Genomic DNA, 18,302 nt, shown 5'->3' on the forward strand with positions numbered 1-18,302 from the left:
CTATAAGCCGGTTTAGTTGGTAAACCAGGTAAGTTTATGATTAGTTTGTGCAAATCCTGAGTATGGGTACCATGAAAATAGCTTGTACCAACAAGGACTGCACATTGGTTTGGTTTTGTCAACTTAAAACTAATTCTGTAACCCTGAGTAGCCTATCATTTTCATTGTACAGGCCCCTGGACTTTACAGGCCCCATTTACTCCTCACGTGTTATTTGATTATATATTTCATCTTACTCTTTCTATGTTTTGTTTGTATATCTATATCTTATTTCTTTGATGCTTTTTTGCATCCAACAAATCATTTACCCTTTAAGTCCCACTTTTACTTAACTTAATAACCAACCCCACTTTCCACATTATATCTCTATATTGAAAAATACTGCCACAACGCTTTCTTTATTTACTTGTGCTCTTTGTATTTCATGTTCTTTACCTACTATTGAGTCCTTATGTAAGAAATATTGGCCTTAGTCGTAAGGACTTCTGCCTTCCTTCCGTGCTTTCCTTATTGGAATTACCACAGCTTCTTTCCATTCTCTAGGAATTTGTCCATTATCCCACACTTTATTAAAGATCTCTAACAACCTACTTTTTGACGATTCACTGAGGCGATTTAACATTATGTAAAATATTTGATCTTTTCCCTGTGCTGACATTTTCTGACTTTATTTAACTCACTTTAGCAGATAAGTGTTGGTGGGAAGTGAAAAAGGAAGGTACAATGGGAAGTGATCACTACAATTGTTTTAGAAATAAGATATGATATAAATAAAATTACTGAGAAAAAAAAGTTGGGTTTATAATAAGGCAGACTGTGTTAAATTTTTCAGAAATAAGTAATGAAATGTTCGGATTAATTAATGTTGATAATATAATAGAAATATTAAATCAGAGTATTAAGATGGCAATAACTGAATCTTCAAATCAATAAATTCTTAGAAGAAAAGGAATGAGGAAAAGGAAGATAGTCGCATGGTGGAATGAAGAATGTGGAAAATAAATAAAGTTTTTAAGAGGACTCACAATTTTGAAGATTTAATCAAGTAAAAATTGATACAAGCAACGGTAAGAAGAACTATTAAAACAGCAAAAAATAGAGATTATTTTGTGATCCGATAGGAAGAGAGACGGAACTGAATAAAGTGTGGGGTATTATAAGAAGAATGAATGGAATCAGAAGACAGACTATCGAAGTTACAGCTGTTACAGAAGAAGAGAAAGGGAATATGCTGATGAATACATTTGTTAAAATTCATAGTTCTGATAATATCAGTGAAGAAGGGAGGAAAAGGAGAGAGGAAACTGCATTATAGAGAGCTAATTACAGTAGATGAAGAGGGGGATGATGAATGTTGTATGTTTCAATTCAGTACTACATATTGGGATTACTACTACAGTGCGCAGTTTCTTAAAAAAAAAAAAAAAAGGTGCAATATCCCATAATCATAATCATAATTATAGTATTGTATAATTTTCTATTAGCCTAATAGGCTACATATCTTCAGATTTAAATTGTATTCATATCACATGTTCAATAACATTTTTGTATACATCAAATTATAAAGAAAATTACTTCAATCAATATCTGATATATTTGTTAATTACTTGTTTTTTATAAGGCGTGTCGACTTCATGTACGTCTGCGCAGACCGATCGACATTGGACATCAAAGTACCGCGAGAGCTATTCGAGAGAACAGCTCTCGGCTCGCTCTCGCGGTACTGTGATATCAGAAGTCGAACACGCCTATAACTTTGCACGCTTTTATTTTGAAACGATGTCGTCATGTCCGTTCAGCTGGTTTACGGCACGTAAAAATACCGCGGTTTTAATTCTCACAGAAAGTAATGGCCACAAGCGTTTTGTCTGGCGATAAAACACGATGTCCTCCTGTGAAAGTGTTATCCAGTCAGCTGCGTGAGGGGTGTCAGGCATCAAATACAAAGTCTGAGTATGTTATTAAAAGACTGGGATCAGACACAGCGAGTTCATTACGGGTGTCTGTGGTCTGGATGCAGGGGACTGTGGTGGAGGTCCAGTCTGATCTCAATACTTTACTGATGCTTGATGAGACGGGAAACTTCCTCGTCACTGGAGTTAACAACGTGCCAAAGGGAAAACCGTGCCTTAGTCCTGGTCAGTGGTTTGGGTTATGAATTACATGTTTTAGGGATTGCGTAACGAATCCTCTAACCTCAACTCAGCAGACAAAATAAGGCTAGCACTTAACTATATATAAACATTTAGAAATGCCATATTCATAAAAAAAATGGGCTAAAGATAAACCTATTTTTTTGTCATTTTAGATAGATATGACAAATTATGTTGAACTTGAGTCACTACTTCGTTTGAAAAATAAAGCAAAACACATTGGATGGTTGTGTGATGCGTTTACAAGTGACCTTATCTGTGAAATCCAGGCTAAAGTTTCATAATGTAATTATGAGATTGGAGCATCAAAGGTTGATTTCACATTGATTTTAATCTTTGACATGACCTTACTCAGTTTTAAAGTCTCTTCAGCTTTGGTACATGTCTTGCGTTTTATGATAAATCCATCCATTATTTTCCAGCTTCCCTATAGTTAAACATTTCATTTTGACATTTTTGGAATTCATTCGGCTGATCACCGGGTCTGGCGGTGGCATTTTTGGCATGGCTTGGCATAGTCCATTGAATCTGATTAGACCATTAGCATTGCGCTAAAAAATAACCAAAGAGTTTCAATATTTTTCCTATAATTTAAAACGTGACTCTTCTGTAGTTACATCATGTAATAAGACCGACAGAAAATTAAAAGTTATGATTTTCTAGGCCAATATGACTAGGAACTGTACTCTCATTCTGGCTTAATAATCAAGGGCTTTGCTGGTGTAACATGGCTGCTGCAGGAGGCGCAATAATTACACAGTGCCCGAAAATAGTCCACTGCTATTGAAAGTAACCAAGGTGACTATTTTCGGGCGCTGCGTAACTGTGGGTTTACACCAAATGCGAGTTCAACGTTTTGCGCGAGTAGATAACATATAAAGTCAATGCAAAGAACCGATCAGAGGCGTCCTCGAGTGGGGCGATGCGAATGACGCGATATGGGTGGCGCTATTCGCCTCAAACGCGTCTTCGCCCAAGTTGAAAATATTCAACTCAAGCGAAAAATTCACATGACACGAAGTTAAATCCCGCGAGTAATCTAGAGCGGGCAACGCGATGCGATTGCACGCTTAACGTTTGGTGTAAACCCACAGTAATGTCATTGCATTGATCTACTTAGATTCGGTGGATTGTGGTAAGCTATGCTAAAAGTGGTACCGCCAGACCCAGAGATCCGCTAAATGGATTCCAAAATGGTACAAATCAAATGTTTAACTCTAGGGGAGCTGAAAAATTAGCATATTTTCATTGCATTGTGAGCTGATCTTCCAAATATGGTAAGGAGCATCACATTTCCGGCTGAAGTCAGAGCTATTCAGGACAATCACAACATGCTGGTAGCTGGCCAATCAGAGAGAACACAGCGCTTTTTAGAACGATGAGCTTTTTACCAAATCAACGTGTTTCAGGGAGCCAGGACATAGAGGAGCAACAGTAATGTATGGTATGTGAAAAATAATGTGTTTTTTTAACCACATTTTCACATTATATTACAGCAAATACACAAAATAATGTTGTTTTTAGAAATGTAATAGGTGTTCTTTAACTGAACAGAGACACTCTTTAGGAAGTCTAAAAACAGTGAATCACAAAATAATGACTTTAACTAGGTTTTCACAGACAGGGTCACACATTTCTATGGGCACCTAATATCTGCTTCCTTTTTCTGTGGTTGAGGTTTATGCATTGTCTGTAATTTGACTGGCATTTAAATAAACTGAACACACACACACACACACACACACACACACACACACACACATATGCATACGGAAGTGGGTAGGTTTTGTTTGTTAACCATAGATATCTAGTATGAATCACCAGCAGTTAAAATCATTAAAAAATTCATGATGTTGTAGTGTTATAGGCCTTCTTCAAGTATGATTTAATGGTGTTCTATTGCTTCAGATCACAGCACATTATCAATAAAGACCAATAAAATGTTGTGTTTACATAACAAAGATTAATAAATGCTCTAAAATATATTTTGTATTGTTAATTTGTTAGCTAATGCATTAATGATAATGAATGTGGATTCATTGTAAGATGATACCAGAATTTTCATTCAGATATTCAAGTTCATGTTTGACAGATCATAGATTGTTATATAAAATCTGAGAGAGTGCTTTACATTTTGCATAGAGTTGGTTGTCTTTTGATATGATTCATTAAAAGTAATGTATTTTTTATTTATTAATATTGATTGTTACTTTATCCACACCTCTGTTACTTGCAACTCTTAGTCACCCATTCTGAAGAACATTTTGTTTATTGCAGTAAAGTAATGACATCACACATAAAATGGTTTTAATCTGTATTGACCAGTATTGATTAAGTAACAGTAATAGTTGGAAAAAAATATAGACATAACATGTATAAGGAAAGAAAAACATTTAATCCTATTTAGTTTAAAGATTCCATTTCTATTACTAACCTTAAATTGTTAATATTGAGATAAAATACAGATATTTGCATTGGTCCATAAACTCTATTATATTTTGTTCACAGGTAAATATGTAATGGTTATGGGGGTCATTCAGTCTCATAGTCCAGAGCCAGTGCTACGTGCTGTCAAAATGGCAGATCTTTCTGAAAACGCAACGATTCACAGAAAAAACTGGATCTATGAAGTGGAGGATCTTCAGCAAATTTTGCCATGAATCTTTTTTATGTTTGTGTATTTGTTTATTTAACTTATGAGAGTGTTAAACCACTAGTAGGGTTTTGTAAAGCAGATTGCAGAAACTATGAAATATGCACCTTGTTTTATCTGGGATGCGTGTATATGTAGTATTTGTTTTATCTCAAAATCAGGTAACAGAATAAAGATATGCATTGAGCCTTGTAAGCATTACTTCACAGTAACTAATGTGTTATTTAACAAATATCACTACACAAATACATAATTGAATAAATCACATATTCATTTTTTATGAAATCACAGTCAGTATTTGTTTACAGTGTATATATACGTATACTGTATGTATGTATGATAGTATATATATATGATGTATGTATGTTGGTATTACAGAAAATGCTAAAGGCTACACACTGACAGAGGTGTTACATAACTGCTCAGCAAATGGTTTAGATTCTTTTGTAGACTCCTAAAGTTCTCTTGCAGTTTGGACAGCGGTGCGTTACGTCCTTCAAACCGTCCACACAGAAGGGGATCAGGCAACACCCATAAATACACCTACAGAGAAACAATACAGAGCCGAAACAATGAAGAAAGTGTTCTTGTGACACTAAGCACACAACTGTCATCAGCTTTTAATAAAACAAACAAAAGATTATATTGATCTTACCCGAAAATGGCCAGGCCTACGCAAGAGAGCCAGGCTAATGCACCTGATGTGTACTCCAGTTCAGTTATCACAGTCTGTGAGCATACCGGACAAAGTACTTGCGCAGGAGCTTCTCTGAACACCGCACCAGGCTGAACATACACAGTCTGAACTGACACTAAAAAAAACACACAAAAGTGATTAGAAATATGTGCTCATGTGGTAAAGCACAGTGTTGGCAGCTCAAAATGTCATGGGTTTAAACATATATTCTGATAAAAAATGTATTGCATTGTAAGTCACTTTGAATAAAAGCATCTGACAAATGAGTGCATGTAAATATGGATGCATGTATAGCCGTCAACTGTTCAAATACAATAAATACTTCAAATGATGTATGAAGTTTCTTTAAGTTCGGGAGAAGTGAGGTCATGTAATCCAATCAATTGAAGCAAAAAGGTCTCTATATATAGCCGTCCCTCACCTCTGTCATGTGTCAGTTTTGGAAACTTTTCTCCTCCAACTCACTTTCAGCTGGTACATTTTTTCCAGTTAAGAAGGGAGGAGACTAATATTTCGAGAAATGTGAAATGCTGTTGGAGAAGCAATACTACTGAACCAGTTTGCATTTAGCTGGTTTGTGTGGTTTACAATCTATACCAGCAAAGTCAAGAGCAATCACTATTATTATCACATTTCCCCTTAGATTCAATCTTACTATCAGAATGATTTACAAAACTTATAAACAGAAATATAGGAGATAGTATGTGATAACATAAAAACTAATCCCAATGCTGTAAATCTAGTACAAAAATCAACACCACTGGGTGAGAGTTACTAGTAACACAAATAAAGTCTATATCAAATAAACATAAATCTTCTGATTCAGAGGATACAAAAAGCTAATTTAAATTAATCAAATGTTGACTTAACCCTTTCACATCCATTAATATAATTATAAACTATATTTATTTATGCTATACAAGTTAAACTAATTTTGTTACATTCTGCCCCATGTTAAAACACTCCCAGTGCAAACTTACACATTTTGTTAGAAAAAGAAAGTAAACAGGTCATTACCAACAGGAGCATTGACCGGTTGTGGGGGTGGTGGATACATCTGTCCATAGCCTTGTGGAGGATATTGAGGCTGATAGACCTTCGAATCAGTGGTAGGATAAGGCATTGGTCCTCCTGGTGGGTACTGTGGGTTTGTACCTATTGTCTCTTCATATGATGGTGGTAGTGGGTGTCCCACAAGTGCTGCTGTCTCCATTGGAGGTGCGCTTGCCATTGCCTTTGGTGCTGTATTAGCAATAGCACAATCGTATAGCAACGTTGTAAAAAAGTAATACAAAAATAGCCATGGTTTTACTAAAAAAACTCCTTTGATAAAATACTGTAGTGTACTTATTTACTATAGTGAACTGTAGTAAAATTCATGTCATGAATAGATACAACGTTTGTAAACATTACTACATTGTGAACGTAATACAGTTGATCAATTCACTACTACATAATATACATTGACAACGTGTAGTAATTACTAAAATATTGTACTACAGTTTAAAGTTTACTGTAGTAAAGTATATATACATTCATTTTTAATGTGGGTCATAACTGTGATATTTGTAGTAAATCCATTGTAGCACTTATTTACCACCAACTCACTATTACGATAGTTTTAACGTAATGTTTGTGGGGGAAAGCCTAAAGCACGTCAACCAAAACTGCCATTTTCCATCTAAGTTACGTTAAAAGTGAAACCGAGTTATCAACGCCGTTCGCTATGGTTTTAAAAATGTGGTAAAAAGTGTAAATGTTAATAGAAACTTACTGTTTGTTGCCGTTTTCTTGCGAAGATAATCTCAATGCGTTTCCTTCTTGGTTACGTACTTTGATTTCCGTGAAAGTGATGAATGCGTGGGTGGTCCGAGTGTTTCTGTTTGACAGTCTAACAGGTGACTATGCAAGCTTTAGATAAACACATCTTAATGCACATAAAAAATAGCAAGAAAACATAAAGGACGTTTGAATTATGGGAAAGTTAGCAAGTTTGCTTTCAGTTCCGTGTTTGGTTTGGTCACGAGTTTTTTTCCAACAGCAGTGATCCGTCTACAGGACTTTGTTTGTATTACACGAAAACTTTAAAAAATGTTTCAGACATTCCTTCATGCATCTTTACCATATGCCCTAGTTAAAAGATTGATGACCCATGCAAATACCTTAAGACTTATACATAACTTTTGGTATTTTTATACTCTGAAACCTTTATTTATTATCTCTTTACAGAAAGATAATTTTAAATATATATTTATTGCTGAAATAAATTGTACTTTATTAAATAATAAAATATATTTTAATTATTATTACATTTTAAAATTTATTTTAAAGCTTTTGTGATTACATACGTCACATTGTTTATCAACATTTTTGTATCAACTGAACTAATTTTTTACATTTTAGTGGGATGCAAAAATACATTTTGAAAGCACTGTACAGTTTTAATGTATCCAGACATTTTTTTGTAAGTTAGCTGTTAGTTTTTAAAATAATAATAAACCTTTACAAGTCTTGGAGTTAAACAAATATCTGAATATTGACAAGCGAAAGGACTTTTATGCTATAAACGCCCCATATCTGTGCAAAGCGCTTTACTGTTATGTGATTGGATGTATGTTTTACCACAGCCATGATCTAATTTCCTGTACATCGACAAACGAGCCATGTATTTATATGCTCTGGCTGATGGAAATATGCGTTATTGACTTATTGATTTTGCTTAATGAAGTATACATCGGCTGGTCGTCTGGATGACGAGCGACTGTTTAATGCCGTTGTCCGCGCGTGAAGGATGAAGTAACGCGAATGGTCCACAAAATGTCTCTGGACGAGAAACAGCACATAAACGATTTTCATCGATAAAAGATCCTGATTTGGTAAGCTTTATCCTAGACTATTTCACATATTGTCACACTTCTCAGTAAGTCTATCTTAAAAACTGTTGCTTAATCCAGTCTAGGTTAAAAACCGGTACATAAACGCATGTTTCTGTTAAATGCATGACTGATGTAACGTTAGGCTATTCGCTTGGAAAAATGCATTTATGTGCAAAAATTACGACCGCGGCCTTATTTGGCACTTTCATTTCCGTGGGTACTTTTGTATTATCATGATTGTTGTATGTGTTGCGTCAAGCGAAAGGGCCTCGTGCAGTCCACTGATATTTAAAACCTCAAGCCCTGCGCGAAAGATACTGAAGTCAACAGCAAAGTCGTGCAGCTTCATTAAGGTTATGTATTTAACGTATAGTTACACCAATCTCTTGATAAATGTTACAATCATGTCAAATTATATAATTCAAATAATTAATAGAGTCATGCAGGGGCCCTGTATGAGCCGTGTCCTGGACCCAGATTTTACATTGGACAAAGTAATATAAAAATGCTTAGCCATTTAATAATGTAACCATGAACTACATAAACAGCCAATAATTTACCGCACAATGTGGTGGTCATAACTTACATTTGTCATTGAAGGTAGGAATTTTAGACCGAAGCCAGAGTACTCCCCCCTCCTTAAATTGGATGGGTAAAAGCATGAGTGGGTTGATGGGTGTAGGAGGGATGCTGCAAAAATGGGACAAAAGTGAGGGACTATATAGGTGCTGGTCATATAATTAGAATTACATCAAAATGTTGATTTATTTCACTAATTCCATATAAAAAAAAGTGAAACTTGTATATTATATCTATTCATTACACACAGACTGATATTTCAAATGTTTATTTCTTTTAATTTTGATGATTATAACTGACAACTAAGGAAAATCCCAAATTCAGTATCTCAGAAAATTTGAATATTACTTAAGACCAATACAAAGAAAGGATTTTTGGAAATCTTGGCCAACTGAAAAGTATGAACTTAAAAAGAATGAGCATGTATACTATAGCACATCTTTTCCTTCCCTTCGCCTCTCTATTAATGTGCTTGGACAGAGCTCTGTGAACAGCCAGCCGCTTTCACAATACCTTTTGTGTCTTACCCTCCTTGTGCAAGATGTCAATGGTCATCTTTTGGACAACTATGAAGTCAGCAGTCTTTCCCATGATTATGTAGCCTACAGAACTAGACTGAGAGACCATTTAAAGGCCTTTGCAGGTGTTTTGAGTTAATTAGCTGATTACAGTGTGGCACCAGGTCTCTTCAATATTGAATCTTTTTACAATATTCTAATTTTCTGAGATACTGAATTTGGGATTTTCCTTATCATCAAAATGAAAAGAAAAAAACATTTGTTTCATATCAGTCTGTGTGTAATGAATGAATAATATATACAAGTTTTCTTTTTTGAATGGAATTAATGAAATAAATAAACTTTTTAATATATTCTTATTATATGACCAGCACCTGTATATACAGACTTCTTTGCACTGATTGGTTGGCTTACATTCTTTTAATAAATTGCTGTAGTCATGTGTTTTATTTCTGTGTCTTTCAGATGTAGGAGGAACCATACTTGCAACCTTTGCACAGCTGCCACGTGGGGACTTGTGACATCCTGAGAAAACCGAAAGCCAGAGAGTTTTTCAGTAACTGACAAGATGTCTATCACAGACCATAGCCCCACCACTGGGGTCGTGACAATTATTGTAATACTCATTGCCATTGCAGCACTAGGGGCGTTAATTCTTGGTTGTTGGTGCTACTTGCGGCTGCAGCGCATCGGTCAGTCTGAAGATGAAGAAAGCATAGTAGGTGAAGGCGAAACCAAGGAGCCCTTCTTGCTGGTTCAGTATTCAGCCAAGGGCCCAAAAGTTGAGCACAAGACCAAGCTTACCCCCAACGGCACTGAGAGCCACACTTAACCGTCCATGTTCAGACCCTGTCAAGTCTTATATAATTTCAAAACCTCACAGTATCACACAACTCGATGTGTACATCCCTTTGAAATGGTGCAAGACAAACATATTCCATACTTTGTTGCTTTAAGTGTTTCTTTTCCACATTTTGTGGTGGTCCGACAAAACCCTATTATAATGTGAAATTGACAACCGTCTGCTTTGATGTCATATGCAGTGCTAACTGTTGTCGAATTCTGAAATTGAACAAAAATGATTTTGTTTGCTGCTTTTAGTGCTGTTTTAACATTACTGCTTTTGTCCAGAGCTGGCTCTGGTTTTAAGATGGACTGATTTTACTGACTGTGTCAAAAATATAAACTTTAGAGGGTTGGTTATGAGACTTTTTTTAAACTTAAGTTAATAATCATATTTTCTCTTATAAATTGTTGTTAACAACAATTTTTAGCTTTTTAAAAGATGCCTCAGAAATGCTATATTTGCGGTTTTTATTACACATTAAAGCAGTGGTTCTCAAACATTTGGGCGTGCACTACCTTAAGAAAATTCATTACGTAAAACATATCACAAACTTATTGAAAAAAATATTACATTATACAATGTAGTGCTGTTGTTTAGTGATCTTATTTTTTGATTTTGGGGCCATCTTGCACCTCCAGTTTGAGAACAACTGCATTCAAGTAATATTAATCTAAGCGTTAATATTAAAAATTGCCAAATTGTGTAAAGAAAAGCTGTATCAATGCTCTTACATGACCATGTTATTTGCACTTTTTATTATTTAATGTATTTGAAGCGATTTTGTCACAGCACTTGCTGTTTTTTGCTAGGAAGCCACAACTACCCTGAAAGCCAATGACTGAAGCCTTTTTATCCTAGTGTTGGGGCACCAGAGGCGTTCATTGTTGTGGTTGAGCAAATTTCTATATTGTAAGAAGAAAACTCATTAAAGAGTGTATATATTATTTTTATAGATGGCCTGTTTATTCACTTGTATCAAGCTTCTAACTTTTTGTTCACAGTATTATTTTCTTTTCATTCATCTCAAATGCTCTTGCATCATTGCAGTATTTGCCATTTGTACACGTGAGAAGGAAATCAGAGAAATTATTTATTTTTATACATTAACCATTTAAATGTTATCTGTTGTTATTCATAAAGCAAAATCAACAATTAGGCCTTTTAAAGATGTGGCCAAAATCTCGATATGCAGCTGAAATGATTTCATTGACGTTACTTATGTACAGCATTTTATTTGACAGTTTTTTGTGAATTATTTCACTTTACAGATAAACAATTGATGTGATGGATGGTACATGCATGTTAATCTGCATATTTGAGGGTATTTGCAGTAGGGTGATCAGTATATTGCTCAATGTGTCCAGTGTTTGTTTTGACTGTACCAAACAATAAAACTTTATTTTAAAAATGTTCCTGCCTTTAGTGTTTTGTGAGATTTGTTTAAAGGGGACTTTCACAAGACTTCTTAAGATGTCAAATAAATCTTTGGGGCCCCCAGAGTACGTATGTGAAGTTCTAGCTCAAAATACCATATAGATAATTTATTATAGCATGTTAAAATTGCCACTTCTTTGGGTGTGTCCTTTAAAATGCAAATGAGTTGATCTCCGCACTAAATGACAGTGCCGTGGTTGGATAGTGCAGATAAAGGGGCTGTATTATTATAAGATGATTCCTTCTGACATCGCAGGGGGGGCTACATTTCAATGACCTATTTTTCCACATGTTTGTTGAGAATGGTTTACCAAAACTGTTTTTTTTCTCACATTTTCTAGGATGATAAAAGCACTGGGGACCCAATTATAGCACTTAAACATGGAAAAAGTCAGATTTTCATGGTATGTCCCCTTTAAAGGAATAGTTCACCCCAAATTATGAAAAGCAGACCCCCAAACAATCCTAGGTGTACACAGTCAGAGTTTTATCAGGCTCTTTTTGGCTTTATTATGGCATTGTAGTGCCCCATTATTTAAGCTCCTAGGAGTGCACCTTTTTTTTAAGGGGGCACTTTGTGCACAGCTCAGAAATTTGTGCATACACAGACATCAAACTAAATATATTATAGAGCTTTCAGTCTTTTCCATGGCACCATTACTAACAATCATAGCACCTTCATGCAAAAACCTCCAAAATAAAAGTGTTGACTAACATTTATATCAAATACTTTTCAACAGGCTTTATGCCCAGCTGCACTACTTCCTGAACTTCAGCCAGCTCCTTGTTTCCTGTCTGCCATTATTGGACAAACTGATTAATCCAGGTGTGCCTGACCTCAATAATGGCAGACAGGAAACAAGGAGCCGGCCGAACCCCAGGAAGCAGCGCAGCTGGGCACGAAGCCCATCGGAATAATGACATATTGGCATCATATTTACATCTGAAACGGCATGTTTTGTTTATCTACGTTTTGTTTAATGACTTGTTTAATTTTGTCATTAATCCATTTTGCACAACTGCATTATCCTATGAAATTAATGTAATTTTAAATCCATAAATTATATAAACAACGAAAATGACATAAGCTATAGCCACGTGATTGATTTTAAAGGAACAGTATGTAAGATTGTGGCCAAAACTGGTACTGCAATGACAAAACTTGTGGCTAAAACTGGTACTGCAATCACACAACTGGTGGCCTATACACAAAATGACAACATAAACATCAGTTGAGGGCTGCAAGTCCACTTTTTAAATGACAATATCCTGGCCAGACCACTGTTGTCAGTGATATAAGTATTTGAAATGAAAATGATTTCTTCATGTCTAGTGCCATATCAGGGCCATTTTATGATTCATTGATATACATTTCTTACATACTGTTCCTTTAATGTTCAATAATGATTAAAAAAAATATGTTTAGATAAAATTATTAAAGAAACGTATTTTTGCATAAAATTTTACATCATATGAGCATGTGTGATTCCGCGCCCCCGTGAACTCTGGCGAACTTTGGCGTGGTACCTACTACCAAGAGGATGAATCTAAAAATCTCTACTAATTTAAAGTGGAGACGGTCACATGTTAAACTATACGTTTTCTACACAGAGCAGGTAAACTGCACATTACCATACTGGTGTTTGGAAATGTTGTGAGCTTTTAATTCTTCAGATAGCCAAATGCAGCAGCAACAGCAAGCTCGTGAGCGCGCTCAGACGCTGACGCCAGAATTGTAATGTAACATAATCCAAATACTATCAAAACGGCAAACATTTCTGAAAAGTGACAAGGATGCAGCACAGAAGTTATAATATTGTGCATATTAAACAGATTAAAAGAAAGTAAAGTATAATGAACGCTTCTTTGATTTTGAGGTTGGATGCAAAATCCATTTGGCTCAAAAAACCGAGGGGCACGTGCCCCCTCAGTTTGAATGGGCATGACGCCTCTGGTGCATCATCCATAAAAAAACGAATCCATATAGTTATTGAATGTCTTCTGATGTGAAGCAATAGACTTTCCAAATCCATAATAAAAAGTATAATATATGAATAATACTCAGAAAGTCATATACATCTAGAACTGCTTGAGGGTGAGTAAAATATGAGCTTATTGTCATATATGTATGTGTTCAAACTATTTAATGAACTGTTGGTCTTTTGATCCTAAGCATTTGTAGACAGATTTCTCAAAACTTATTTTTCTCATTTGAGTGTAGCATATGTATAATTTACAGTTATTTTGTTCAGAACCTACAATCTACAAAAAGTCTGATGAGGTACTTAATACATATAGACTATCGTACATTGTGTGAGATACTGTATTTGAACAAGCTGTAACACACACAAAACAAGTGTCATTACACATAGACTATAATGGATACCACAAAGGGTTATGTGTTTACCTAATTATCTTTTCTGTTAATTCATGATATAACAATTACTGTTATCACTGGCTTGTAATTATAATTAATATAATTAAACAATACAGGTTGGATGGAGAGTCATTACAAACATGTACAGCATGTGGAAGATAACTACAGTGCACAAAGTTTGCCTTGCACCCCATCCCTTTTCATATAATTGTTTCTTTTGGTATGATGATGATGATGTATGTCTCTGCTCTTGCTCTTAAGTCTCTAGGCTTTCCAATAAATCTCACAGCAGTCTACAGTACAGACACATGTACCAAAGGCCTGTATATAAATATCACAGGCATTCATGGCTGAAGATGGTGGTGGGGTCAGAACACAATCCTTGAATTGGTGCTTCTAAATGCATTGTTTGCTGTTGGAATTGAGACCTTAAAATACACTAAAAGGGGAAGTGTTATTTACAGAGTAAACAACCATTGACATATAGGAAGGAAGCATGTTTTGTACCGATAAGTGAGGAATGTGGCTTTAAGTCATCGCCTTGACCTTCTTATCATCTTTTCCTAAAGCAAGTTCATGAAATGTTCCAGATTTCAAAATGGCCTTTAGCCTACAATTTTCCTCTCTGAGGTCATTGCACTCTTTCTGTAATCTTGCAATCTTTTCCTTGCACACTTTGCTGTCACACTTTTGCTCATCCTCAGGAGGTTGCGCTGGCACTGATGACAGTTTTAGGAGAACAGCAACCGCAGCCTGTTCCTTTATCTCCTCTTCCTTCTTGCTCTGTTCATACTTCTCCACATCTTTTGTCCTTTTCCTCTTTTTGGTGGCTGTTGTGTGCAAAAAGACGGATGGTACCCAATCAGGTGACGACGGGTCATCAGATTTGGCACCTATAATGAATGACAAGTGGGATCATGTCAAAAGTTAATAATAGTAATGTTTGTAATATCATCATTACTGGAGTGCAGAATGGTAAAACCCCTTTCAAAAACTAGGTGTGGGCTCAGCGTAAACCGGAAGTTGCAACCAACTTTACCTCCGTATTGGGACACATTTCTGAGTGAAGCAGAATACTGAATTAGTAAAATGGTGGGTGGGCTTTGTTGGCAGCAGACAGTCAGCTAGCATGTTAAACCCAAATCGTCAAACAGACGTCATCAGAGGAGGATCGCTCGCCACTTGAACAATTTTTTACATCCCAATAGAGTGCTGGAAGGATGACGTATTTTTGTAGGCCAACCCCGGAAGTTAGCGGGACAATGGTTCCCTCTCAGAAAGCCCATACATTTTTCCCCAAAAGAGATCATAGACATTTAGATTATCGAAAAAAAAAAGGTCTGTGTTTGACAAACGTTTATGACACGTACACATTTTGTCTAACAAGTTAATCTTTACAGATGATCACAACTTGAATTTTGAAGTACTAATTATTATCATTTTTATTTATAGTAAATGTATTTAGACTTCAAAATTCATAAAAGTTGTGTTCATCTGTGAAGATGTGTGTAAGTTTTTGCTTATTTTTATAGTGCAGAAGAACAGGAACATACTAGTAACATGTGACAAAAGTGAATGTTGTTTCCTAGATGACATTGTGATATACACTCACCTAAAGGATTATTAGGAACACCATACTAATACTGTGTTTGACCCCCTTTCACCTTCAGAACTGCCTTAATTCTACATGGAATTGATTCAACAAGGTGCTGAAATCATTCTTTAGAAATGTTGGCCCATATTGATAGGATAGCATCTTGCAGTTGATGGAGATTTGTGGGATGCACATCCAGGGCAGGAAGCTCCCATTGCACCACATCCCAAAGATGCTCTATTGGGTTGAGATCTGGTGACTGTGGGGGCCATTTTAGTACAGTGAACTCATTGTCATGTAAAAAAAAACAATTTGAAATGATTCAAGCTTTGTGACATGTTGCATTATCCTGCTGGAAGTAGCCATCAGAGGATGGGTACATGGTGGTCATAAAGGGATGGACATGGTCAGAAATAATGCTCAGGTAGGCCGTGGCATTTAAGCGATGCCCAGTTGGCACTAAGGGGCCTAAAGTGTGCCAAGTAAACATCACAGTGGTAACAAGGCATGATGGATACATGTTCTCATTCTGTTTACGCCAAATTCTGACTCTACCATCTGAATGTCTCAGCAGAAATCGAGACTCAACAGACCAGGCAACATTTTTCCAGTCTTCAACTGTCCTATTTTGGTGAGCTTGTGCAAATTTTATACTCTTTTTCCTATTTGTAGTGGAGATTAGTGGTACCCGGTGGGCTGTTGTAGCCCATCCGCCTCAAGGTTGTGCGTGTTGTGGCTTCACAAATGCTTTGCTGCATACCTCGGTTGTAACGAGTGATTATTTCAGTCAAAGTTGCTCTTCTATCAGCTTGAATCAGTCGGCCCATTCTCCTCTGACCTCTAGCATCAACCAGACATTTTCGCCCACAGGACTACCACATACTGGATGTTTTTCCCTTTTCACACCATGTTTGTTTGGTTGTGCGTGAAAATCCCAGTAACTGAGCAGATTGTGAAATACTCAGACTGGCTCGTCTGGCACCAACAACCATGCCACACTCAAAATTGCTTAAATCACCTTTCTTTCCCATTCTGACATTCAGTTTGGAGTTCAGGAGATCTTGACCACACCCCTAAATGCATTGAAGCAACTGCCATGTGATTGGTTGATTATATAATTCCATTATTGAGAAATTGAACAGGTGTTCCTAATAATCCTTTAGGTGAGTGTATAACAATAACACACAACTTTGTGCATCTCAGCTTTTCTTCATTCAGTCATTATTTCCTATGTAATGTTTACTGTACAGAGCTTAATTTACTCATTCAGAGAAGCACCACTATTTTTTATTGAATAACAACATCAAGTATAAAACACATTCTGTTCAATGCCACATAAGATACCAGAGAAGAAAGAAGAGAAAAGACAAAAAATGAGTACTTTTCCAAAGAGGTAGCCTACTGTATAATTTGAAATCACTCATAAAATGTGACAGGTTTGGTTTTCAAATGGTCAATTTTGTTTTGTGTATATTGTACTTTCCTAATCCAATACATAATTGTATAGTATATATTGTTCATTACTTTCCAAATGAGAAGCATCACTATTTGATTTATCAATCAAATCAGTGCAGCGTCACTAAACTCCTCCTTTTCGCAATGAGTTGTGGGCAGCTGTGTGCAATGCATGTACTCACCGGAAGCAGTAGACTATCCGGGTACTTTGAGGATACTCATTTCCACACAGTACAGTTTAGGACATATCAATTCTTATTACGAATAAAGGACAGTAGGCGAATCGGAACTCGGGATTTATATTTATAGTAATCGTACTAATAATAGTGTGAACGGGCCTTTACTTGTCAAGTTATGTCGCCCCACGAAAACCAACCATGGACGTAAAGATATAATGATTAGAAATACAATTCAAATACTCGATGTTTACTTGAGTTTACCTTTGATGAAATGTTCGCTACAGAGACGCGTGTACTTTGACGGTTGCCATTCTTTGCCTTCTGCAGTGACGAAGGCGCGTTTGATAGCACAGATCCACAATCTCCTCCTCTCTGGGTTTTCTTTCTCGGACGGGATTCGGTAGAAACACAGCCCGGGCTTGTTTCCTCGTCTATTAGTGCATCCGACCGAGCAACAACTGTCCGGCATTTTGATTTAACGAATGTGGTAAAAATAAAACTGGCGGGCAGCGAAACAAAGCGCTGTTATGCCCTCCAGATGGGAGGCTCTATAGATGTGTGACGTCAGGTGGAAACCACCACGGGGATGACATCAGGCTTGTTCGACTTCATGCGGCGCCGCAAGAACCGACAGCAGGATGACGACAAAGTACCGCGAGAGCAAGACGAATTTTGACTCGGTATGATTTCTCTAATCATTCTCGCGGTACTTTGACGTCATCCCGCTGTCGGTTCTTGCGGCGCCGCATGAAGTCGAACAAGCCTATCGGGTGGCGTATGACATCAAAGTACCGCGAGAGCGAAAGATTAGATTGCCAATTTGTAATTTTAAGACGTAATTCATAAAACGTTCATCTAGTCTACACCTGTACGTCTAGATAAAAAAATATGTACGTCTAGATAACTTTATTTGAAATAGTTGTATTATGAAACATTTGTG

General features: G+C 36.4%; 4 protein-coding genes across 4 annotated transcripts; 2 read left to right on the top strand and 2 right to left on the bottom strand.

Moving 5' to 3' along the window:
* The first annotated feature begins 1,802 nt into the window (after positions 1 to 1,802).
* On the top strand, positions 1,803 to 5,007 carry rmi2 (RecQ mediated genome instability 2). Its single transcript, XM_055190204.2, has 2 exons — positions 1,803 to 2,138; positions 4,662 to 5,007. Exons 1-2 carry the CDS (start codon positions 1,850 to 1,852, stop codon positions 4,811 to 4,813), a joined length of 441 nt encoding a protein of 146 aa, XP_055046179.1. The 5' UTR covers positions 1,803 to 1,849; the 3' UTR covers positions 4,814 to 5,007.
* On the bottom strand, positions 4,451 to 7,562 carry litaf (lipopolysaccharide-induced TNF factor). The gene is made up of 4 exons (XM_055190192.2): positions 7,278 to 7,562; positions 6,521 to 6,745; positions 5,462 to 5,618; positions 4,451 to 5,349 (listed from the first exon to the last, which is right to left on the bottom strand). The coding sequence occupies exons 2-4, from the start codon at positions 6,732 to 6,734 to the stop codon at positions 5,241 to 5,243; spliced, it is 480 nt and encodes a 159-aa protein (XP_055046167.1). The 5' UTR covers positions 6,735 to 6,745; positions 7,278 to 7,562; the 3' UTR covers positions 4,451 to 5,240.
* A 531-nt stretch (positions 7,563 to 8,093) lies between these two features.
* snn (stannin) lies at positions 8,094 to 11,733 on the top strand. Its single transcript, XM_055190220.2, has 2 exons — positions 8,094 to 8,379; positions 9,942 to 11,733. Exon 2 carries the CDS (start codon positions 10,045 to 10,047, stop codon positions 10,306 to 10,308), a length of 264 nt encoding a protein of 87 aa, XP_055046195.1. The 5' UTR covers positions 8,094 to 8,379; positions 9,942 to 10,044; the 3' UTR covers positions 10,309 to 11,733.
* Positions 11,734 to 13,884: 2,151 nt separating this feature from the next.
* Positions 13,885 to 17,978, bottom strand: LOC129432046 (THAP domain-containing protein 11). Its single transcript, XM_055190236.2, has 2 exons — positions 17,624 to 17,978; positions 13,885 to 15,027 (listed from the first exon to the last, which is right to left on the bottom strand). Exons 1-2 carry the CDS (start codon positions 17,829 to 17,831, stop codon positions 14,663 to 14,665), a joined length of 573 nt encoding a protein of 190 aa, XP_055046211.2. The 5' UTR covers positions 17,832 to 17,978; the 3' UTR covers positions 13,885 to 14,662.
* Positions 17,979 to 18,302: the final 324 nt, after the last annotated feature.

Source organism: Misgurnus anguillicaudatus, chromosome 19 (assembly GCF_027580225.2).
Source record: "Misgurnus anguillicaudatus chromosome 19, ASM2758022v2, whole genome shotgun sequence".
Classification (NCBI taxonomy): Eukaryota; Metazoa; Chordata; class Actinopteri; order Cypriniformes; family Cobitidae; genus Misgurnus; species Misgurnus anguillicaudatus.

What these genes read in the sequence shown, in the direction of transcription:
- rmi2 (XM_055190204.2), top strand. Translation starts at nt 1,850, where the DNA reads ATGGCCACAAGCGTTTTGTCTGGCGATAAAACACGATGTCCTCCTGTG. An exon ending in AAAACCGTGCCTTAGTCCTG is followed by an intron (nt 2,139 to 4,661) that starts GTCAGTGGTTTG and finishes TTTTGTTCACAG; the next exon opens with GTAAATATGTAATGGTTATG.
- litaf (XM_055190192.2), bottom strand. Translation starts at nt 6,734, where the DNA reads ATGGCAAGCGCACCTCCAATGGAGACAGCAGCACTTGTGGGACACCCA. An exon ending in ACCGGTCAATGCTCCTGTTG is followed by an intron (nt 5,619 to 6,520) that starts GTAATGACCTGT and finishes TGTTTTTTTTAG; the next exon opens with TGTCAGTTCAGACTGTGTAT. An exon ending in GTAGGCCTGGCCATTTTCGG is followed by an intron (nt 5,350 to 5,461) that starts GTAAGATCAATA and finishes GTTTCTCTGTAG; the next exon opens with GTGTATTTATGGGTGTTGCC.
- snn (XM_055190220.2), top strand. Translation starts at nt 10,045, where the DNA reads ATGTCTATCACAGACCATAGCCCCACCACTGGGGTCGTGACAATTATT.
- LOC129432046 (XM_055190236.2), bottom strand. Translation starts at nt 17,831, where the DNA reads ATGCCGGACAGTTGTTGCTCGGTCGGATGCACTAATAGACGAGGAAAC. An exon ending in TAGCGAACATTTCATCAAAG is followed by an intron (nt 15,028 to 17,623) that starts GTAAACTCAAGT and finishes CATTCATTATAG; the next exon opens with GTGCCAAATCTGATGACCCG.